At 44.2% G+C, this 24,272-nt stretch overlaps 2 protein-coding genes across 5 annotated transcripts in view; one reads left to right on the forward strand and one right to left on the reverse strand.

Moving 5' to 3' along the window:
• The first annotated feature begins 165 nt into the window (after positions 1–165).
• Positions 166–6,721, forward strand: ESRP2 (epithelial splicing regulatory protein 2). 2 transcript variants are annotated; one of them, XM_037162562.2, is made up of 15 exons: positions 166–899; positions 988–1,116; positions 2,594–2,707; positions 2,820–2,934; positions 3,295–3,393; positions 4,043–4,097; positions 4,165–4,275; positions 4,351–4,483; positions 4,570–4,612; positions 4,771–5,072; positions 5,183–5,395; positions 5,501–5,699; positions 5,848–6,034; positions 6,293–6,458; positions 6,535–6,721. In XM_037162562.2, exons 1-15 carry the CDS (start codon positions 702–704, stop codon positions 6,622–6,624), a joined length of 2,154 nt encoding a protein of 717 aa, XP_037018457.2. In that variant the 5' UTR covers positions 166–701; the 3' UTR covers positions 6,625–6,721. The 2 variants fall into 2 exon arrangements, with proteins under 2 accessions (XP_037018457.2, XP_037018458.2); XM_037162563.2 differs by having other exon boundaries at positions 4,168–4,275.
• Positions 6,722–7,477: 756 nt separating this feature from the next.
• Positions 7,478–24,272, reverse strand: part of NFATC3 (nuclear factor of activated T cells 3) — a 103,946-nt gene continuing 87,151 nt past the window's right edge. Inside the window, exons 10-12 of one of the 3 annotated variants that reach the window (XR_008391868.1) lie at positions 18,944–19,047; positions 13,540–13,609; positions 10,195–10,275 (exon numbers count right to left, since the gene is read on the reverse strand). Coding sequence is in view for 2 of the 3 variants with exons in the window: in XM_037162560.2 (XP_037018455.2) it covers positions 10,154–10,275 (122 nt within the window). In the remaining variant the exon portion in view is untranslated. Of the gene's footprint in view, positions 10,276–13,539; positions 13,610–18,943; positions 19,048–24,272 lie in introns of all 3 variants that reach the window. The other 2 variants (XM_037162561.2, XM_037162560.2) reach the window with 2 other exon arrangements.

Below are 24,272 nucleotides of genomic sequence, written 5' to 3' on the forward strand. Positions count from 1 at the left end.
GCACTTCCTAGAAGCCAGGCTAAGGTCTGGCCTTCCCACCTGTATGGACAAGCCCTGCTGTGACCTCTAATGACTCCCCACGGCTCTAATGACCTCAGGTGATCCTCCCACAGGCCCCTGGGTGATACCTGCTAACTCCGTAACCGCCCCCGTTGACCTTTGATGACTTCTGTCACCCCCAGACCAACTGTCGCGGCGCCCACGGCCTCTGACTCCTGGCGATTTTCACAGGAGTGAATTAGGGCGACCCTGAGGATTAGAAAAGGCCTCTGCTTTTGCCCTTTTCTGGGCTGAGGCCTTATGGTTGGCGGAGGAGGAGGAGGTGGAGGTCGCCCTAGAAATCAGTCGGCTGGGGGAGTGGGAGGCTGGACCCTAAGTGCGCGCCCAGCCGGGGCGCGTGTGAGCGCGCGTCCTGGGGTAGGTTAAGCGTCCTTTCCTCCATAGCTCCCAGGGCCGCCCTCGGTCACGTGGCCCGCGGGGCCCGACAGGTATCTCGCCCAGAGAGGGCTGGGGCTGGTAGCTGCCCCGCCTCGTCGGGCGCCGCGGGCGGGTCTCGGCAGCGCCCACTGCTCCAGCCGGGCCGCAGGTGCCGCCTCCGACACACAGGGTCCCGCCCAAGCTGATCCGCGTCTGCCGACGGTCGGTGCGTGCGCCTCGTCGGTCCGCGCGTGTGTGGCCGAGCGCCCCCCTCCTCTGTGGCCATGACTTCGCCGCCACCCCAGCCACCGTCCCTGGGCCCGAACCCTGCCCCAGACTCTGCCGCCGACCCCCACCCAGAGCCTGGACTTCTGGTCGTATTGTTTGGGGCCACAGCCGGTGCCCTGGGGCCGGATCTTGGCTCCGACGAGACCGACTTAATCCTGTTAGTGTGGCAAGTAGTGGAGCTGCGGAGCCGACAGGTAGGGTGGGAAAGGGGTGGTGGGGTCTCCGGCGCGCTTTATCGCCCGAGGAGTGCAGTGGTTAATCGGTTTCCCCCGCCGCTCGCAGGTGGGGACGCTGCACAAGTCACTGATTCGCGCCGAGGCGCCCGCCCTGAGCCCTCAGTGCCGCGAGGCGAGTGGCCTGAGCGCCGACAGCCTGGCGCGGGCCGAACCACTTGACAAGGTGCTGCAGCAGGTGAGAGCCGGGGCCGAGTGGAGACACTGCCGGACCCCAGGGACATTTGAGGGTGGGAGAGGCGGCAGGAGGCGAGACCTGGCTCACCGCGACTAACTGGCCCGGGCGGTAGGACGGGTTCCTGTTGTTTGAAACTTTCAACGACTCCCGCGTGTGCGTGTGTCCGCGTGGGCCGGCCATTCCTAGGGGAGTCTTAACTTCTTAGCCTTTCTAGATATTGAGGGGGTGGGGATGGAGGCCGCGAGACCCTTTCCAGAGCCCCTGGCCGGCGGGGGAGCAAGGCTAAGACTGAGACGCCTCTGGGAACTTGCCCAGCCAGGTCTCCCAGAACAGTAGGCGGAACCCGAAAGGGCCAAGCGTCCTGGGCTCGGCCGTAGGTCACAGTCCCTGTCGCCTGCGTCCTCAGCCCACCCACCCGCTTGGGAGACGCTGGAGCGGGGGCGTAGGGCGGTGTCTGCCCCAGAGGCAGACGCCGCCAGGTGTAAGCTGCTGGTCTAGGCCTGCCTAGGCTGGCTGGCCAGGCGTGGGCGCTGTCCGGACCCCGCCTGGAGGTTACCGGCCTCCCGAGTGCCTAAAGCCTAGAGTTGCCCTGGCCTGGGTGAAGCGGGAAGCTGTTCCCATTGCTGTTTTCTTTTTCTTACCTTCACCACTGCCCCCAGCCCGCGTGTGACTCTTTAGTATAGTGAGTAAGTGCTTTATACGCACAAATTCTTTCATCTTCCAATGACTGTGGGGGTTCCTGGTCAATTGCAGAAGGGCGCCCAGGCTAACCACCGCTTGGTGAGTGAGCTGAGGGAGAGCTGGGTTGCGTTGCTCTGCCAGTCCCAGGAGTGAGGTTGGTGTGTGGGGGGGTGGTTCTTGGGGCTGTGCTTGGTGCTTATACCTGTTCTCCAGCAGCAGTGGAAGCTGGGGGAGGGGCTGGGCAGCTTGAAGAGTGCCACCCCCTCTGTGAACAAACAACTCAGTGCCAGCCGGTCGATAGGGTGTGGGTCAAAGCTCATGCTGCCCCTGGCGCCCAGGTGTGGAGTTCTGTCCTTGGAATTTCTCTGCCCCTGGGTTGGTCAGACCTAGAGGCGGGGCTGCCATTGACCATGAGCCGGATGGGCCTCAGGCAGGACTGGGCCTCTCCCACCTTTCTGAGGGTGGTGCTTGGTCAGGGACAGGTTTAACCTGCTTCCCCCACCACCCCACCCCTTTTCACCTGCTTGTCTCACTCTGCCAGGTGTTTGCTCTGGCCTCACTCCAGACTCCTGGAGTGTGTGTGATGGGGGCTTGGGTGATATGTAACTGCCCCCATTTGGCCTGCAGAAGGTGATAGTGGACTTGGGGGAGAAGGGGAACACAGAGCCAGGCCCAACAGGTGTGGCCACCTACTCCCCAAACAGGGTAGGGCTGAACATCTGGCTGAACCAGCTTTGCAGTCTGTGCCCTCTTTCTTCCTGCCTGCCCAGCTGAGTCTGTCTTTCTCTCTCCCCAGTTCTCACAGCTGGTGAGTGGGGACATAGCTCTGCTGAGTGGGGGCCCCTATGTGCTCTGCACTGATGGGCAGCAGCTACTACGACAGGTCCTGCACCCTGAGGCCTCCAGGAAGGTATGCCACTGAGGGCACAGTAGGGGGCAGGGTTCCCAGGACACCCGTTGTCACGAGGGTGGGCAGGGCAGCTCAGTTTCGCCCATTCATCCCCACTCACGTGTGTCCCCAGAACCTGGTGCTCCCCGACACCTTCTTCTCCTTCTACGACCTCCGCAGAGAGTTCCATGTGCAGCACCCAAGCACCCGCCTTGCCAGGGACCTCACCGTGGCCACCATGGCACAGGGTACCTGTGACCCAGTGGGGTCAGGGTGGAGGGGCAGCAGCAGGCTGTGTCGGAGTGTGTGCATGTTGGTGGGTTCTAGGAACACACACAATTGGCAACCTCTGCTGCTTAAGTGCCTGAAATGCATGTCTGTCGGGGTGCATTTGGAGTGTGGCATATGTCTGCATGTATGTGGGCTGGGGGATCTGTAAGGGCATACGTGAGCAAGGCCCAAACCAACGTGCTTGTGGGGATTCCACGTGTGTCTGCTCACATAAGGGACTTGGGCCTCCGTGGGACCCGGCACAGGGCTCATGCTGGTTGCCCCAGGGCCTCTCACCCTGGGATTTGATTTCCTCATTGTTGTTTCCCTGCTCTCAGAACTGGGGCTGGAGACAGATGCCACAGAAGATGACTTTGGGGTCTGGGAAGTGAAGACAATGGTAGCTGTCATCCTCCACCTGCTCGAAGGTCCCAGTGGTAAGGTTCCCCTCACCACCTGTCACCTGTTCCCTCGGGTCTTGGGTGAATGCCTGCCTGGTAAATCCTCAAAGGCCCCTTCCCCACCTCTTACCCTCTCTGAAAGACCGTAAGGTAGAAGCCCCTTTGTCAACTCATCCTCTTCAACTGCCTTTTTTTTTTTTTTAAGATTTATTTATCTTTAGAGGGGAAGGGAAGGAGAGAGGGAGAGAATACCAAGGTATGGTTGCTCTCATGAGTCCTCTGCTGGAAACTGGCCTGCAACGCAGGCATGCGCCCTGACTGGGAATCAAACCATGATCCTCTGGTTTGCAGGCCCGTGCTCAATCCACTGAGCTACACCAGCCAGGGCTCAAATGCCTTTTTAAAAAAAAATATTTATTGACTTTCAGACAGAGGGGATGGGAGGAAGAAAGGGAGAGAAACATCAGTGTGTGAGATATCGGTTGCCTCTCACAAAGCACCCAACCAGAACCTGGCCTGCAACCCAGGCACGTGCACTGACTGGGAATTGAACTGACAACCTTTCAGTTCACAGGCTGGCGCTCAATCCACTGAGCCACATCAGCCAGGTGTGGCTCTATTCATAGACTTTGGTGGGGAGACCCCCTCCACCAGACCTTGCTGACCCCATGCTATCTCCTCTTAGGTGAATTGTTTTCGAAGCCCGAGGTGATAAAGCAGAAATATGAAACAGGACCTTGGTGAGTGCAGGGCAGGGGTGGGGTGCCAGCAGCTGGACAGCTCTGACCCTGGGCCCTCCTCCCATAGCAGCAAGGCTGATGTGGTGGACAGTGAGACCGTGGTTCGTGCCCGGGGGCTGCCCTGGCAGTCATCAGACCAGGACGTGGCTCGCTTCTTCAAAGGGCTCAACATTGCCAGGTGGGTGCAGCAGGATGGGTGGGCCCAGGAGGACGGGCCTACCCAGGAGGCACTAACATAGCACTGGCTCCACAGGGGTGGTGTAGCACTCTGCCTCAATGCCCAGGGCCGCAGAAATGGCGAGGCCCTCATCCGCTTTGTGGACAGCGAGCAGCGGGACCTAGCGTTGCAGAGACACAAGCACCACATGGGTGTCCGCTATATCGAGGTGGGGATTTGGGCTGGGAGTGGAGCAGTGCAGAGCTGAGGCCAGCCAGGCCTGAGACCCATAGACCATCCCCACTATTCCCACAGGTATATAAAGCAACAGGAGAGGAGTTTGTAAAGATCGCAGGGGGTGAGTTGCGCCCCCAGCAGTGCCTACCTCCCCCTGGTTCTTGACCCATGTCCCACTTCACCACCCCTTGCCTTTCTGCTCTCCTGTGTGCCGGGTGTGGATGGGTAGTTGGAAGGGCATGAATGAAGTCAGTAGTGACTCCCATTCCTCCCACTAAGGCACATCACTAGAGGTGGCGCGTTTCCTGTCAATGGAAGACCAAGTGATCCTGCGGCTTCGAGGACTGCCCTTCTCTGCTGGGCCAGCAGACGTGTTAGAATTCCTGGGGCCAGAGTGCCCAGTGACTGGGGGTGCCGATGGGCTGCTCTTTGTACGCCACCCTGATGGCCGGCCCACAGGTGATGCCTTTGCACTCTTTGCCTGTGAGGAGCTGGCACAGGCTGCCCTGCGCAGGCACAAGGGCATGCTGGGTAAGCGATACATTGAACTCTTCCGGAGCACTGCAGCCGAGGTGCAGCAGGTGAGCACCAAGGGCTGCCCCATCCCACGTGCTTTTCCAGGGTGCCCCTGCCATCACCTGTGTCCCCACCCTACTCGTCATGACCAGCCTGTTGCTGCCTTCCTTCCTAGGTCTTGAACCGTTACGCATCCAGCCCACTCCTTCCCACAATGACTGCTCCATTGCTGCCCATTCCCTTCCCACTGGCAGCTGGGACTGGGAGAGACTGTGTGCGCCTTCGAGGCCTGCCCTACACAGCCACCATCGAAGACATCCTGAGCTTTCTCGGGGAGGCAGCAGCTGACATCCGGCCCCACGGTGTGCACATGGTGCTCAACCAGCAGGTGAGGCTGCTGCCAGTAGGGGGACACACATGATTAGGGAGGACTGTGTGGTTGGGATTAATATATTCTTGTTATCAGGGCTAATTTATAATATGGTGTGTACAGGGTCGGCCATCAGGCGATGCCTTCATCCAGATGACGTCAGCAGAGCGGGCCTTAGCTGCTGCTCAGCGGTGCCATAAAAAAATGATGAAGGAACGCTATGTGGAAGTGGTCCCCTGCTCCACAGAAGAGATGAGCCGTGTGCTAATGGGGGGCACTTTGGGCCGCAGTGGCATGTCCCCTCCACCCTGTAAGCTGCCTTGTAAGTGTCCCAGGGCTGGGGAAGAAGGAGACATGCAGATCCCAGGCTGTCATAACCCTCCCTTTCTTCAGTGGGAACTTCTTTCTGGCTGCCCCACCCTGGACAGTGCCAGGCTCCCTGCAGATGTGCTTTCTACTTTTGCCTCTAGGCCTCTCACCACCAGCCTATGCCACCTTCCAGGCCACCCCAACACTCATTCCCACTGAGACGGCAGCTCTCTATCCTTCTTCGGCACTGATCCCGGCTACCAGGGTGCCTGCTGCCCCCACCCCTGTTGCCTACTACCCAGGGCCAGCCACTCAGCTCTACATGAACTACACAGCTTACTACCCCAGGTACCTGCTGCTGAGAAACTGCATAAAGTTGCCCCCTGTTCTGGTTTGAAGGATCTTTATCCCCCTCCTGGGCCGGGAGTGAAAAGTGTGGCTGGCTAATGCTCTCTACAAATGGGTATAGAGATGATGTAGAGGCCATGATTTTAGGGAGGAAGAACTGAACTAAGCATAAAGCAGAAGCAAGGGAAGGAAGAAGCAGATTTTGGTCTAGGCTGTAGGTGGGACTAAAATACTAAAACCCAGCCTTTCCTACCCTAGCCCCCCAGTCTCTCCCACCACTGTGGGCTACCTCACCACGCCCTCTGCCGCCCTGGCCTCTGCTCCTACCTCAGTGTTGTCCCAGCCAGGCGCCCTGGTCCGTATGCAGGGTGTCCCATACACAGCTGGTATGAAGGATCTGCTCAGCGTCTTTCAGGCCTACCAGGTGAGCTGTGATTGGAGGGTTTGGGGACCTGGCTGAGCCTAGAGCTCCCTGCCCTAAATCTCTGTCCTTTCTGCAGCTAGTCCCTGAGGACTATACCAGCCTGATGCCTGTTGGTGACCCATCTCGCACTGTACTACAGGCCTCCAAAGAATGGGTGTGTTTGTAGGTGAGGGCGTCAGAAGGTAAGAGCTGGCTGACGTCCTCAGCTACCATGTCTCTCCTGTGTCCAGAGAAGCAGTGCCCTCAACCTGGTGGCTTCCTGCTGAAAGCACTCAGAGGAATTCAAGCCCTAGCTCTATCTCCCACTTACTGTTTTGCTGTTCACCCCAAAGATGATGGCTGAATCCTGCATGCAGGGCTTGGGGTGGAATGGTGCTACCCTGCTCCCGATGGCCTAATCTGGGCCTTGTGAGTAGCATCCAGAGAACCTTTGGTCAGTCCTAGATACGGCCCATGCCCACAGATGCTGTGGGGCTGACGTCTACAGCAGGTTTGACTTTTTAAAAACACAAGCCCAGTGGTGGGGGACCAGAGAAAAAGAAAACGTCTGCTCCAGCCCCCAGGATACTTGGACCTCAGTGGCCACATTGTGCCAGGGGTGGTACCAACCTAAGGGTGGTAGCCCCTCCAGCTCAGCACAAGGAGTATCACATGGCAAAACCACAAGCTGTTTTGATGGACTGTACTGCAGTACCCCCAAAGGACACTAGGGGGCAGGAGGCCCTCACACAAAAACTCAGGCTCTACTTTTAAAGGGGACTTTGCCTTTTTGTGCATACTTTGGGCAGGCCAGTTGTCCTGAAGTCAGCAGACACCATAGAATGTCCTTTGCACCCATGAGAAGGTGCAGAACTGAAGCATCAGAAGGAACTTGGAACTCTACCCTCTCCATGAAATATACAAAGGTTCCTGACCACATGGACTTTTTAATAAAAAGCCAAAGTACCCTTAGCTTTGGCCCCCAGAGTGAGGGGCTCCACACCAGCCCCAAGTGGAGGAAAACTCAGGCAGATTTCAAGGAGACTCTTGACCTGTCATCGTTTATTACTTCACCACTGTAACCGAGGAGCCTGAATTGCTGGCTCTTCCCTTTGTATTTGTGTAAGGAGCACTGTACTCCTATAAAAGGTTCTAAAATACAAAATGTACAAGAAAACACAATCCCGAGTGCTGTAAACATAACTGAGAACCAGTTCCTTAACTGAACATCATTCATTTTTTAAAATACAAGGTTTCAACTTGAGTCTTAAACATAACCATCTGAGTATCAAAAACAGTTTCACAGGCAGATCCAGCAGAACTCTGATGAAAGTGACTAGCCCTGGGCAGCAGTGGGCTGCACCCCAGGCAGCAGCACCACGTGTGATCCTGGAGACAGGTGTTTCTTTTAGAGCCGTTTTCAGCAATGTTTCTGCATCTCCAGTAAGCAGAAGGCTGCTCATCCCACTCCTCAACCCGGATCTTGCATGGGCTGGAGGGGAAAGGGACTGGTGCTAGCGCATACCCAGCTGCTCAGTGCTGTTACTAGAACTCAATTTGCATAGTCCAATGGATGTGTGCTTTAAAATCTATGTTACACAAAAAATGTCTTTATCTACAAGGCCAAAAAATATTGACTCTTAACACCAAAGCTTTTACAAAGCTGATACAAAACTGCTTACATAGTATACAAAGCTCTATTTTAAAATTTAACTTTTATTTTAAATAGGAAAGCATTTCTAGTGCTACAGGCATCAAGGTATTTAAAAGGCATCAAAATTTGGTGCATAGCAACTCTGGATCACAGATTTTGAGGACAGAGCAGAGCAACCTCCAATGGATCTTGCAAGGGGAACTTTTGCAAGAAACCCACGTGAGGCAGCTACACCAGGGGCAAGAAGGTGGAGGCAAGTCTGGCCAGCTCTTTGGAACTTACCAAAGGAAGCTGTGGGCTTCCAACCACAGCCCCGAAAAATCTATCAACACTGACACAAAACTCACTTTCAAAGGAAATATGAAAACACTCAGTCCGAAAGGGACCAGAGTGCTTTTCTTTTCTTAACTAATTTTAAGGAAAAAAATCTAAAACATGGTTTAAAGGGGGAAAAAAAAGACCATACTTACTCATTCTGGGTCAACAGCTCCTACCTGGCTATAGGTGGCGGGCAATGAGCTGGCTCCCTCTGCCCAGGACTCACCTGGCTTTAGTAGAGAATCCTGGCATCTAACCACAATCCCCTGGAATAACAGCATCAAACCTTTGACCAGCCCAGCATACTGTCTCATATGTAGGCACTCAAAAAAATGCTTTCTGAATAAATGAAAGTATATCATTTCATCTGAAAACACTGCAAACTTTAGGAACTTTGAAACATGCCCAGGCTTTGGACCAGGTAACTTAACCCATTAATGGGAGGGGTAAGGGTGGAACTGGGAAAAAGCACCCAAATTGGGCACCTCCTTTGGTAGACAGCAGGCTGGAGTTTGTTGCTGGCCCCTGCCTTGAGTGCCAGCCTCTCCTGCAGCAGCACCATGGCATCTTTGGTCTGGAGGGTCAAGTCTGATGCTACCTCATTTTTGGATTTGCCTCAAAGCCTTTTTGGGAAAAGGCTGGTTTTCAGGCTGTGCAGATGGAACAGGGTAGGCCAGAATCATTTTAGGCTGTAAACAGAATGAGGGATAAGCCTTCTATGCCAGTGTGAATCTTAAAAACTTGCTATCTAGAGCCCTGCATTTTCTCTGGTGCTGTTCTGAAGCATAGCTCATTTGTGCTTAGCTCCTGAACACAACCTGGCCCCTGGAGATGAGTTAGAACCAGTAAAGTTGCTTAAACCATCCTGAGACTGGCTTCAAAGGTTACAGAGTAGCCAAATGCTAATGCTCCCACTTGGGAAAGGGCAAGAAGGGGAAGAGCACTTGTTAGTAGGATGGCAGGAAATGAAAGCTACCAAACTAAAAGCTCACCTTTCAAAGTCATCTTATAAGTAGCCATCTTACCTAAGGCCCTGAGGGGGGAAAAGCAATTTCAGCATGGAGGCAGAATGGAGAGGCTGCAGGAAAATTACCTAGAAAGTTACAAAAAGACTATGCTCTGGAATGTCATTTTATATTCCAATACTTCAATGATTGGAATGGTCTCTTATTTTATCTAACAGTTTACTTTTAATAAAGAGGTATGAGCTATATTTGGCTTTATTTCCTATGAATCTATGAAAGGCTTCAGGACACATGCTGAGTTTCTGAGGCCTGGGTGTGGGCTTGGGAGAATTTTTGTCTTTTATGTTTAACTCTAGGTTTTATCAAAAGTTTCTATTTTAAAAATGTTGTTAAAGCTAAAGGGTCCTTCAAATGACCATAAAGCAGTACAAATCACCAGTCCTAGCTAAGCAACCAAGTCACCTGAAAAAGCAGCACCTCTGAAATGAAGAGCCTGCTGCATTCACACTCAAAGCACCCATCATATAAAAGTATCCTATTCAAAAATAAAAAGCAAAGCTCAGTCCCCCAAAGCTCAAACAACCTATGCTGCTCCTGTTCTTTTACAAAATCTACCCAAGGCCTGAGGTGGAGGAATGCTGCTTTCCCCACAAACTTGTCACCTGGTGCCAGTCCCTAAGGCCACAGAGTTGGAACCCAAGGTCCGAGGAGAGAAACATGCGAGAAGTACATGGTGGTGGTGGAGGCAAGGTTGTAGCGAGCACAGTCAGACCGCACAGTCAGACCCCGTCAGATCTTCCTAAATCCAGGGAATCGGGACCAGGGAGGGGAGCCTGCCTGCTCACCCCTGTTCCTTGGGAAGCCGAAACCTGGGACATGTCTCTTCCAATGATCTCGTTCACTGGAAAAAGAAAAAAGAGAAAGTGATTAGTGACCTCTGTAGGACTGATCATATGATGCTCAATGCCAAGGCTACCTCAGAGACATTTTTTTTCTTTGCCATGGCTTTCTATGAAGATAAAGGCAGTGTTTGAAACCTGCTTCTGAGCTGAATGTAAATACTCCATAAGCTTTTCCAGATCCCTCTTTTCTCCCTTTCAGTTCAGTTTGGCCTGGGAAGGGAGTCACTCTCACTCTAAAGACTCACACTCCAGAGCATGGGATAGGATACTTTTGAAATGTGTTCACATTAATATAACTTTTCCTTAATTTGCATCCCCATAGGAGAGGTTTCCCTTTCTGATCTTGCAGTACACCTCGTATTTAAGTGAATGAAATGAATACTTTGGTGAGAATAAATTACTGAGATGTGGGGGTTATTTTATTACCCTATGCTAATGAAAGCACCCTTTAATTATATGGAGGCATTTGTACTGTTTCTGATCCTTTCTGATCACAGGCTCTTGCTTTTCTGTTGGTTTCCATTGACTGGGAGCACAGTGCTCTGTGAGGTCCAGTGCAAAGAATTTCAATCTTATGGAACCAACATAGAAGGGAACACCCTACTTGTTAGAAATCTTAGTTCTCTCACTGTGAGAACTCTCTGCTTTGAGGTAAAAATTCTTTGCCTTATCAACTAAAGATTCTATACTAATTTCACTCTTAGGTATATACTCAAAGAATTGAAAACATATCCACATAAAAACCTGTACTCAAATATTCATGGTAGCATTATTCGTAACAGCCTCAATGGAAAGCTAAATGTCTACAAAGTGATGATAAAGAAAATGTGGCCAATCCATAGTAACAAAATATCATTTGGACATAAAAAGGAATGAAGTTCTAATACATGCTACAACATGGATGAACCCTGAAAACATTACGCTAAGTGAAAGACGCCAGACACAAAAGGCCATCAGTTGTTCGACTCCATTTGTAGAAATGGCCAGCGTACAGACAGAAAGAAGACAGGTGGTTGCCAGTAGTTATGGGAGTGGCTGCTGATGCACTTGGAGTTTCTTTTAGAATTACAAAAATGTTCTAAATACAACAGAAAAATAAAAGCTTAGTCAACAAAAAAATAAAGGTACTATCAACATTATTTAAGAGTTTTAAGGTCAGTACAAGTAAAAAATATTAAATGAAAACAATATTCTAAAATTAGTGGTGATGGTTGCACACTATGTGAATATACTAAAACCACTGAATTATATACTTTCAAGACTGTTATAAACAAAAATGGAGCAAGAGAAAAAATTTCTATACCTAGGATTTGACATAAGCATGTCGCAAAGGAGATACTAACAATCATTTTTTAAGATATTTAAGTATTAGCACCTAATTTTATAGTTTAGGTAGATAAAAAGATTCAAATTCATAGCCATGGCTCTAACATTTAATCATTCCACAAATATTTATTATCTATGGGTTAGACTTTACAACTGAAATTTTGCATCTTATTTCAATTCGTATTCACAACATTTTAAGATCACTACTATCTCACTTTACAGCTCAGTTGAGTCTTTGACAGTTCATATAATTTGTTTAGTAAATGGTTGAGTTAGCATCAAAACACCTGTCACTTTTTGGAGGCCAACAGACTAGAGAAGCAGGGAGATCATTTAGACAAAGAAAATGCAAAGACTTGGACAAATGTGAGACTGGGAGAGGGAGAATGAGTGTAGTGTGGTAATGGTAAGAAAAGGGAGAGTGGAAAGAAGTACTGATTCATCCCTGCCCCCAAGGTTCTGAGTCTAGAAAAAATGGTGCTCTCACTACTGGAAAAAAGCTGAGGAAGAATTTAAGAGGAGGAAGGTGGTAGGAAGGTTAGGTCTGGAAAAGGAAATCAGAACATCCAAATAGAAAAATCACGTGGGCAAGGGGCTACAGTGAATGGTCAAAGCAATGACATTCAGATATCTTCATGCTAGAGATCTGGAAGAATGGGAGAAGTTTTATAGTTTCACCAAAGAGCAGAAGGCTGAAAACAATGAGTAGGAGTAGCATTGTGCCCTGGTGAGAAGACAGGACCTGGGAAATCACATATATAAGAAGAGCAGGCTAGAAATTAGGCTTGATTTGAAAACGTGAAAAAAAAACCAAAACAAGAAAAACCCACGCTCTGCCACTAAGAACATGTGTGTTCTTGGACAAGTTACTTCCCATATATAAGACTCCATTTTTCCATACAATTATGGTGTTATAGTAATAAAATCTTTTTCAAGTATAGAAGTCCATGGTTTTATGTCAATGGCAATGTTTTTTTTTACTTTTTCAATTTATTATTTTTTAGAGAGAGAGTGAAGGGAGAAAAAGAGGGAAAGAAATGTGTACAAGAAATATCAATTAGTTGCCTTCCACAGGCACGTGCCTTAACCAGGAATCGAACCAGCAACCTTTTGGCTTGCAGGCCAGTGCTCAATAAACTGAGCCACACCAGCCAGGGCTGAACAACAAATTTTTCAGTGGCAGCACTCAGAAGGGCAAAGTAATGAAGGAGGAAGATCTGGCTTGACCATGGTTAGTATTTAATGTAAAACGGTGAAGAAGCAGGGACTAAAAGCTAACGAAATCTAATTACAAAAGAATGATGATTAATCAGTGTTGATGAGCTAATAATCACTGATTGAGGCCAACTTTTTTTCCTTTTTAAATTTATTTTTTATTTAATCATTGTATTTTTTTCATTACCATTTATTCCCCTTATACCCTCCTCCCTCTGAGACCAACATTTGAGGACAACTGGTCAGACCTATAAAAGTCTTTGTCAGAAGGAGGAAGCTTTTTAAGTAAATCTTCCAGACAAGAATTTATCAACTATTCATGATGGTTTGCAAAGAAGGATGGCATTAATCTAAACATACTCCTGACTGCTAGAAATACCTCACAGTTATGGAATGTAACAGTTTCTATCTACATGAAAAACTACAAGGATGCTTTCAGGACAACACATTTTGTCTTCAGTTTCCTCCTAGGTATAACGGAGATTTTGTTGTTGTTGTTGTTGTTGTTGTTGTTGTTAAAACCTCATATATTATATAGTGAGAATGTAAAGGGGACATAAATAATCAAGGCAGCCCTTGGCATCTCTGTCATTCCAAACCATAGAATAAATAGGAAACTGTTTTCAGTGTGGACTCTGTGTGGATCTATGGGCTAGCCTCAGGCTAAGAGGGAGCACAAGGGTGGCCCATGGTATTTGTGCACAGCCTCTAACGTTACTCACCATTTGAGATTATCAGTAGGCGTCATGATCTGTCTCTCAAACAGGTTGTGAGCTCGGGAAGGGCAAGGGCCTGATTAATGAGAAAACATCAATTTCTGATGGCTGAATAAATGGATCCTAATTTGATATAATTACTTGGAAGCTATTTGGAAATAGCACACTGAAGTTCATTAGGTGCTAGGATAGGAAGGGGACCAGAATGTTATTGAGACTAACACAGGACATCTGATTTTGATTTTGACGCTGTTTAATTTACACAGGTTTCACAGCAGTGGCAAAAAACAAATAGAAAAGTACACAGCTCACATTCAAGTCACCCTTTCCTATCACTTATCTCTTCCAAAAATGGCGATTTCAGATATGTTCTGGGCAGCCATGCAACACACCTTTTTTAATTCTTAGCTCATTGTTCAAGTTTTAAAACTCTAGAGTGATTAGAAATGGTGCTTTATCATCACTAAAAACATGATTGTTTTCCTGTGTTTTTTTTTTTAATATGTTACTGATAAGTATTTTGAGAATGAGTGTTTTATTTTTTATTTTTAAAGATTTTATTTACTTATTTTTAGAGAGAGGGGAAGGGAGTGAGAAAGAGAAACAGTGATGAGCGAGAGATACATCAAATATTCAATCTTACACACCCCCAGCTGGGGACCTGGCCCATAACCCAGGCATGTGCCCTCACTGGGAATCAAACCAGTGACCTTGCAGTTTGCAGACCAGCACTCAATCAACTGAGTCATACGGGCCATGCTTCTCCTGTGTTTGTATGAGGAAGTCAATGCTTACATTTTCTTGAAGATGAGGGTCTATATCAAGCATTATCTACCACTTATCAAATACACTTTGATAAGTATGAATCTATCGATTTCTGGAGCAGCCAAGTATTGTCACTTAAGCAAAAGCCTGATTGAAGCTGTGTTAGTTCTGCTCCCCCTTACCAAAATTCAGCTGTTTTTTGCCCAGTGTACCTGACGTCACTTAGCTGAAGACAGGTGGAAAGTTCTTCACAGTTTAGGAATTTTTTTTTGAGAATACATTTATTAAAGCTGGGGACAGTGAAACAAGGAAGAGTCTAGAATAGAAGAAGCAAAGGAGAGAGCCTAGGTGGGCTGCTGTCTAATCACTGGAAAGTCAGAGTAGGGGGGGCCTTGGAGACAGGTTCATGGGGTTAACGCAGGACAAGCTGTCACTGCCCACTGCTCCCCTGGTTCCAAGTCTCATGGGCACTGTTAGGGTTCAGAAGAAAGATAATTCACTCAAAAAAGAGATTTGAGCGGCCATGCCCCAAAGAGGACACAACAATAGTTTAGAATTTTAAGACAATAAAGCCAAGATTGTCCACAAAAAGCACTCAAGTTGACTATACTCAGATATACTTTAATTCGTATCAGTATTAATGTTCAACAGCTAATGAGTGGATTTAAATTCCTGTAAGGCAGGGACCCGCCTTGTCTATCTTTGTTTTCCACTGAATCCTAGTGCTTGGTACATATTAAGTGCTAAGTAAAATTACTTGCCAACTGAATCTTTAATATAATTTGGAGACTTGGAAAAAACAACAAAAACTATTCTCAAATAATCACTACAGGTGAATAAAGAATATGAATTTTAGGACAGGGCGTCAGAACTGTACTAAAGCAGGCCTTTTGCTGTCCTTTAGCGGTAACTTGATTGAGTTCAGTGTAGTATATAAGTCCACTGCTCTCCCTCAACCCTCACTTCTCCCTTAGGCTGGGGGCTCTAGGCTGGGGTTACCACCTCCAACTGAAGTCTCAGTGTCAATTTAAGCAAGTCAAAATTACTGCTAGTAAATAAATCTATGATGTAATTTATACTGTAAATCATTAGCAATCTTAATAATTTTATCACAGGTCATTTCTTAAAGAATACTAATGCTTACAATTTCATTTTTCACTTCCTTTTGAATATACCAACATACACGCAAATTTATTTATTTAAACCCTAGTCCACAGAGTATACGAGGTGGCTTTATTTATTTATTTTTACCAATATAAGATAGGAACATAAAAAGCTGTTTATGCTCCTACCATACCATTTTGCCCTTTAAAGAGTAAAGTGAATTAAAAGCCTCGAACAAGAGTCGACAACCCTCAACACCCATGCTAACAGTTTATGTAGGTCACAGCATCTGGCCCACTTGCGGCAGCCGCCATCCTTGACTCCAACTACCCCAACACCTGCATTGCTTGTGCCACCACAACAGAAGTAGAGCCACTGGCAATATTTGCTGTAGGGGAGAAAGGGGTTTTATTCAGGAAATGCTCAAATGAGCAGTCCAATGGAAAGCAATTTCTGCACACAAGAATGAGGTATTTAAGTAACAACAGACCTCTAATTTAGAGCTATTTCAATGCTTAAGGATCCATCAGAGCTGACGAGTATGGTATGGTATGAAGTCTCACCACCAGGTGAAGAGGAGCAGGGTAACCCAGAAGGATGCACACTGTCACATACACAAAAGTCAAAAGGGCCTTTATTACTAGCAACTAAGCATCTTGAGCATTTTCATAAAGGATTTTGGGGCATAATTAGACTCCATTTATATATGTTATTTCATCTTGAAGTTGCAATGAACATTCCAAGTTTGGCAAAATTTCCTTCTCCTCTCATCTCCCTTCATGGAGATGTTGTATTTTATAAAATGAAGGCTATATAAAAGGTGTGATAATTTTTTGAATTTCACTTGAGGTAAGAAATGAGAAATTTGGAATAATTTTAAATGGATGAGAAATCTAGTATTACTTTTCAGTTTACTACTCTATAGCATAGTTTTGCTAAGATTTACTTTTTAGGTTATTTGGCAAGTTATCAGAAGACCATCTAAATACATGAAATACTTGATTCATCTATTTATGGCATAAGCTAAAGAATTAATTTGCATTTATCAAAATCTGATGAATTTGCCTTCATAGGCTAAGACAGAAACAAGTTCCTGAAAATTCAGAAGGTAACTACTAACTGCTCTAATTCATTCTTCTCTGGTAACTGAGTTTACCTCATCACGTGGCTGCTCAGCTACAGACTACATTCCCCGGCTTTCATAGCTAGGTAAGGCCATGTAATTTGTTTTATTCAGTGAAATATAAGCAAAAAGTGATGTGTGCATCTTCCTCATAACTTGTTTGATAGCCTTTTCCTTTCCTTCTCCACCCCTTGCTTTGGGCTAAAACTCGAAGTGGTGACTCTGCTTTGACAATACCTAAGAAATGAAAGGAATCCTAATCTCTGAATTACCATGAGGTATAAATCAATAACCTCCAGTGTGGTTATTAAGTCACTGGATTTTGGGAATTCCATTATAGTAACCTAGCTTACATTACAGATGAAAATAAAACTCACTACCCAAAAAGGTAACAGAAAAAGAATACCTACGTATTTTAAGCAAGAACCAAGATAACTAGCTTGAATACTATGGTACCAAGCTTATAACAAAGTTACTTTAAATTTCACCCTGAACTCTAGTCAGCTTCCAACGACAGGATAGATTGAAAATATTATGCACAGTGATCAGAAGCTTTACTTTTAACATTAGCTTTAATATTGCAAAAAAAAAATCATGACATTTTTCCCCACCACAACTGATAAGGGGGTGATTAGTCCTGTTCTTAAGGGTCCTTTCTTTTTAGAAAAACTTGTGTGATCCCACATTTGGTGTCATTACAGATCTTTTCTCTAGAAAAGGATGTAACTCAAAACATTCTACAAAGACAAACATTAAATCTCCAGCTGAGTAATCAGTACACAGATACTTGAAGTATATTACTTTCAAGTATATATACTTGAAAGCATGTACTCTTTTGTATCAGCAAAAACTAAAATATGGGGGGAAAAAACCTTCAATTTGGGTTAATATGTGGAATTCAAAATTTTAAAATTAACAGAAGATTGTGTCATTTCTCTCTCTATATATATTTCTACTTTGACATTGTCTCTGTATAATTTTGTCCATTTCTATGTACTATTGACTCCCACATCTATTATTTCCAGAGGCCAAACCTGAGCTCCACAGCCATTTATCCTAAATCCACATGACTCATTTTACCACTTCTGTTATGGATCCCATGTGCTTGCCTATCAAGATCTTGGTCCAATTTTCTTTACCCTTCCATCTCTTCAGTTAATTCACTTCCCTCCCCTCCTAGATTATTCTCATCACTGATTAAATATGGGTAAGTCTATCTCAAACAAACAAGAAAGCAAAGAAAAACCCTAGATCTTACATCGTCCTCTGTATCTAAATTTTTCTTTCATTGCTTAACATCATAAAGGAGTTATCTATATGGCCTGCTGTTTCTCTGTTCTTACCTCCTGTTCATTCCTTAGTTACTCATTAATCCCTTCACTTCACATAAACACCAAGATCACTGCTTCACACACAAGAAGGGCAATGGGGTAAACACTGGGAAAAATAAGTTTTAATCTTGGTTCAGCTGTGATGTAACTAAGGCAATTAATCTTTCTGACTTTCTGAACCATAATATGAGGAAATTAATTTAAATACTTCTGGTTATAACTCTTCTAAGGGTTTTATAAAGGCAGGAATGTAGTTGCTACTTTTATTCCTTTCATGATTAGAGACAAGAATGATGTGAAAATAGTATACCCCAGCTTTCTAGGAGGAGCCAAGATTTTGGTAGCCTATGTGGTATCCTAAATATAAAAGTCCACTTCCAAGTCTAAATTCAATAGAACAAAATTTAAACAGCATTTTGAAAATTATAATTTGTACATTTATAATCCCTAACACATACTTTCTACATGGTTTTAAGTCTCTGAAGAAAGGGGCTGTGTGTGTGTGTGTGTGTATGTTGGTGTTGGTGGGGGGAGGGAGTTAAAGCCCAGCCCCGCCGTCACCACAGACTCCATTTCTACGAGTCCTTCCAAATGGAACCCAAGAAGAAACTACAAGGAGTACAAACAGCATACAGGGCAAACTCTAAGGTAGAAGGTCCAGGCTACCTGATAAATGGATACAATTTCCGGCTTCATTTCCACTCCACACAGCCTCACATCAAAACAGAATACTTGACCAGAAATGAGAAGGCTTACACACCTGAGCAGCAACCAAATTTACTCAGCAACCAAGCCACAGAACTCATATAGATGGACTTCTCTCTGCTCTGGTTTAATAGATGCAATAAAACATTTACCTTTTATTCAACCCCAGACTAAAATTATAAACATCAGTGCAAGAGACAGAGTACAGTTAGATTTAAAAAGCAGAGTCTTATAGTCAAAAGTGTAGGTCCAAAGATAGAGTGGGCCTACCGTGAAGGTGCCCATAGAGAGCCCCGCCTTTGTAGCACATGCAAATCCGGCCACAGCATGCAAATACCAGACTTGGGCACAAAAACAATGACACATTTCAAACAACACTCACCATCTAGATTCTCCAGAAAGGAAGTGGACATGAGAGCTCACTGTGGTTAGGCCATTTCTCTGCTGAACCTGATGGCTGGTGTTCCAAGTCAGACATAAACTGGTCTGTGTCAAAGAAGACAATATCACTACTGAATGGAACAAACCAGATGGTAACTTAATCTACTACATGCCCAGGCTGTTTTGTTTTTGTTTTCTTAAGATTTTATTTATTTTGAGGGAGGGAAGGAGAAAGAAAAGGAGAGAAACATCCATGTTGACAGAAACACTGATTGGTTGCCTCTTATATGCCCCCAACTGGGGACACCTGGCCCACAACCCAGGCACATGCCCTAACTGGAACTGAACCAGTGACCTTTTGGTTTGCAGGCCAGTGCTTATCCACTGAGCCACACCAGCCAGGGACCCAGGCTGGGTTTTTTTTCCCCTATAATCAAGAGAAACTTAATTGTCTTTTATCTGTAAGTCACTGCATAAAATGGCTCCCCACATTTTACAAAATAATATGAATATTGGAGCCCAGAAACTTTATGAGGTAATAACTGATTTTCCAAAATTAAAAGGACAATAATTTGGAAAGTTATAGTGAGAATTTTCAGTGATTTAAAAGACAGACTGAGTTTTAAATAAACTAGTTCTATTAGTAGTTCCCAAATTCCTGTCTATGGCTGGCTACATCAAAATTATCCAGATTTTTATTTTTATTTAAATAAAAGTCTAAATTCCTGGGTTCTACTTCAGACCACAGAATCAAAATGTCTAAGGGTAGGAGCCCAGAAAACTACATGCACAGGGACAGCTGGGGGGAGTCACAGAAGAATATTATTTAAACTAAAGTTAAATCCATTAGCAGGTTATGGGATCAATTCAGCAAGCTAAAATCAGTATTTAAAATAACTAAATAGAAAAAATATAAACAAAATAGAAGGTAGCAGTCAGCATTTTTTAAATGAAGGTTAAGTATTGGTTTGTGAGAGTTTTATGTTAGGTGTATACGTTTTTGTTATGTACTGTCTTGTGCTATAAAAAACTTACTTTTTATCATGGAAAGCTGTCATAAATGTTTGAAAATCATTATACTCAGGAAGAGTCACTACTGATCAGTTTTGTGATAGTGGCTGACACAATCGGATGCCCAGTTAGAATCCAAAAGAAAATGAGGCAAAGCTTCCTCCTTTGAACTATAAGGAATTATTTTTGGCCTTTGCTATACAATTTCAAACAAAAGGACCTAACCATGAATTCTAGAAGAATGCTTTTTTTCAACTTGGAAAAAAAGATGAAAACAGTAATTAATACCCTCATCTTAGGCAGATAAAGAAGGGGAAAAAGGAGACAATTTGTGCAAATGCAGCCTCACTAACAGGGTGAAAACAAAAATCAGAAATCTTTGGTGCTTAGGCAAAATTTTTCTGCCTTAAGCTTTCTTATTACCAAATCTGAGATCACTAACTAGCCTAGTTTTCAGGGATGATTTAATGATTCTAGTATGTGCAAAGTAATTTAAAGGCTAAAGAAGCATTGCCAAGTCTTCTTTCTGAGGGTGCCCAATCTTCACAACTAAATCCTCCAAAATAGACTTGAGGGTGTTATAGAACATGTGATTCCAAGGAAAATGGCACATAAATGAGAAGAAAGCAGCTCTGGAACAAAGGTAAGAGGCCAAGAGACACTGGGGGCTTTTGTGAGTTGGCTGAAGCAGGCAGTAGCCATTTTACATTGTGCTTATGGAAACTTGCAGTCCTCGAAACACCCTTCTAGTTCCTTGAACACTACTGACAGCTCCAAAAATTACTGAATTTATTTTTTTCTATCATAAAAACTTTGCCCAAATATCTAAAGAAGAATTAACGACAGTCCTTGAACTCCTCCAAAAGATTAAAGAGGAGAGAACACTTCCTAACTCATTCTAAGGCCAGCAGTGCACTGATTATCAAAGTCAGACAACGGCACTTCAAGAAATCTAGACTCTCTCTCCCCTGTGAATATAGATGCAAAAATCCTCAACAAAATACTAGCAAACTGAATTCAGCAGTGTATTAGAAGAATTCTAATATAACATCATGACCAACTGAGATTCATTTCCAGAATGTAAGGACGGTTCAAAATATGAAAATCAATTACTACAATAAAGGGAAAAAACCCACATATATTCATTTCAATTGATGCAGAAGAAGCACTTGACATAATTCAATGCCCTTTAAGAAAATCACCCAATAAATCAGAAACAGAAGGGAATTTCCTCAAAATGAAAAAGGCCACATACAAAACCCCCAAAGATAACATTATACAAAAGACTGAAAGCTTTTGTCCTAAGATCAAGAATACAACAAGGATGTCCACATCTGCCACTTCTATTCAACACAGGGCTGGAAAGTCTAGCCAGAGTAATTACGTTAAAGAAATAAAAAGCATCCAAAGTCACAGCCAGCATCATATTTAATGGGCAAAAACGGAAAGTGTTTCTCTTAAGATCAGGAATAAGACGGTCATGTCTGTTTTTAATATAGTACTGGAAATACTGGCCACAGCAATCAGACAAGAAGAAATAAAAGGTATCCAAATTGGAAAGGAGGAATTAAAACTGTCATTATTCACAGATGCTCATAAATGAATTTGGCAAAGTGCTAAGAACAAAATTAATATGCAGAAATCAGTGGCATTTCTATTTCCCTAAAATGATCAGAAAGAGAAACTAAGAAAATAAATAATCCCATTCACTATTGCAACAACAACAAAAAATAAGGTACCTAGAAATAAATTTAACCAAGAAAGTAAAAGACCTACCTTTGGAAAAGTATAGGACATGGAAGAAAGAAAATGAGGAAGATACAAATAAATTGAAGCATATACCATGTTCATGGACTGGAAGAATTAACATCATTAAAATATTCATCCCACCCAAAGCAATCTATGGAATCAATGCAATTCCTATTATAATGCCAAGGGTATTTCACATACCTAGAACAAATTTTTCAAAATAAAAAAAACGTATTTATTTATTTTTAGAGTGAGGGGAAAAGAGGGAGAAAAACATCGACATGAGAGTGATACATCTATTGGTTGCCTCTCACAGTGCCCACAACTGGGGACATGGCCTGCAACTCAGGCATGTGCCCTGACCTGGAACCCAACTGGCAACCTTTGGGTTCACAGTACGACACTCAATCCACTGAGCCATACCAGTCAGGCCACCAAATATTTATATGGGACCGAAAAGATCCCAAATAGCCTTAGCAACTTTGAGAAAGAAGAACAAAGTTGGAGGGATCATAATACCTGATATTAAAATATACTACAAGGTCACTGTAATCAAGACAACCTGGTACTGGCATTACAAATAGTCATCCAGATCAATGGAACAGAACAGAAAGCCCAGAAATAAACCCATGCCTATATGGTCAAATAATATTTGACTAAGGAGACAAGAGCATACAATGGAGTGAAGACAGTCTCTTCAACAAATGGTGTTGGGAAAACTGGACAGGTACATGCAGAACAATGAAACTAGACCATCTACTTATACCATATAAAAGAATAAACTCAACATGGGTAAAAGATTTAAATGTAAGTCATGAAACCATAGAAATTCTAGAAGAAAACATAGGCAGTAATATTGGCAATATTTTTGCTAATATACCTCCTAGGGCAAGGGAAATGAAGGAAAAAAAATAAACAAATAGAATTACCAAACCAAAATTATCAAATTATCAAACCAAATTATCAAACCAAAAAGCTTCTGCACAGCAAAAGAAACCATCAACAAAATGAAAAGGGAACCCAGTATATGAGAGACCATATTTATCAATGATATATCTGATAAGTGGTTAATTTCCAAAATGCATGAAGAACTTACACAACTCAACACCAACAAAACACCAAAACATCCAATTAAAAAAGGACAAACGACCTGAAGAGACATTTCTCCAAAGAGGACATACAGATGGCAAAAAGACATGTGAAAAAATTCTCAACATGCCTAATAATCAGAGAAATGCAAATTAAAACCACACCGAGATATCACCTCACACATGTGAGAATGGCTACTCTCAATAAATCAACAAATGACAACTGCTGGTGAGGATGTGAGAACCCTCATGCACTGTCTTTGGGAATGCAGGCTAGTGCAGCCACTGTGGAAAACAGTATGGAGGTTCCTCAATAAATTAAAAATGGAACTGACTTTTGACCCAGAGATTCCAATTCTGGGAATACATCCTAAGAATACAGAAACACCAATTCAAAAGGAATATATGCACATTATATTCACAGCAGCATTATTTACGATAGCCAAGATCTGGAAACAGCCCAAGTGTCCATTAGTAGATGTGTAAATAAAAAAGCTGTGGTACATTTACATAATGCAATACTACATGACTGTAAAAAAGAAGGAAACCTTACCTTCTGCAACAGCATAAATGGACCGGGAGATTATTATGCTAAGTGAAATAAAGCAGTCAGAGAAAGACAAGTACCATATGATCTCACTTATATGTGGAATCTAATAAACTAAATAAACTGCCAAAACAGAAACACAGGTATGGACACATGGAACAGACTGACAGAAGTCAGAGGGGAGGGGAAAGAAAGGGACTGGATGAAAGAAAGTGAAGGGATTAGCCAAAGAACATATATGCATAACCCATAGACACAGACAACAGTGTGGTGATGGCCAGAGGGAAGGCGAGGGAGGGGCTGGGTGGAGGTGGGCAAAGGGGGGGGGTGAATGGGGACATCTGTAATAGTGTCAATTTAAAAAAAAGGCACCGATGGGGGGGGGTGGGCTGGGATGGGAGTAAAAGACAGAAAAATGTACTTGAACAATAATTAAATTTTAAAAATGTCAAAAAATAATAAAATATAAAAATGAAGGAAAAAAGGCATCCAAATTAGAAAGGAAGAAGTACAATGATCTCTATTCACAAATGACATGATCTTATACATAGAAAGCTCTAAAGAATCCACATACAAAAAAATGTAAGCACTAATAAATTAAGTTAGCAATTGTAAGATAAAATTAACACACTAACTTCAGTTGTATTCTATATACTTTCAAAGAACAATCCAAAAAATAAATTTTAAAATTCATTGCCTTTTACAGTAGCATCAAAAAAATAAAAGAAATTAACCAAGGATGTGAAAACTTTTTACACTGAAAACTATACATTGCTAATAAAAAAATTAAAGAGCTAAATAAATGAAAAACATCCAATGTTTATGGATTGGAAGACTTAATGCTGTTAAGATGATATTAATATCCAAAGCAATATACAACTCAATGCAATCCCTATCAAAATCCCAACAGTGTTTTTTGCAGAAATAGAAAAACC

Source organism: Artibeus jamaicensis, unplaced genomic scaffold, assembly GCF_021234435.1.
Source record: "Artibeus jamaicensis isolate MK-2021 breed Jamaican fruit bat unplaced genomic scaffold, CSHL_Jam_final contig_464, whole genome shotgun sequence".
Classification (NCBI taxonomy): domain Eukaryota; kingdom Metazoa; phylum Chordata; class Mammalia; order Chiroptera; family Phyllostomidae; genus Artibeus; species Artibeus jamaicensis.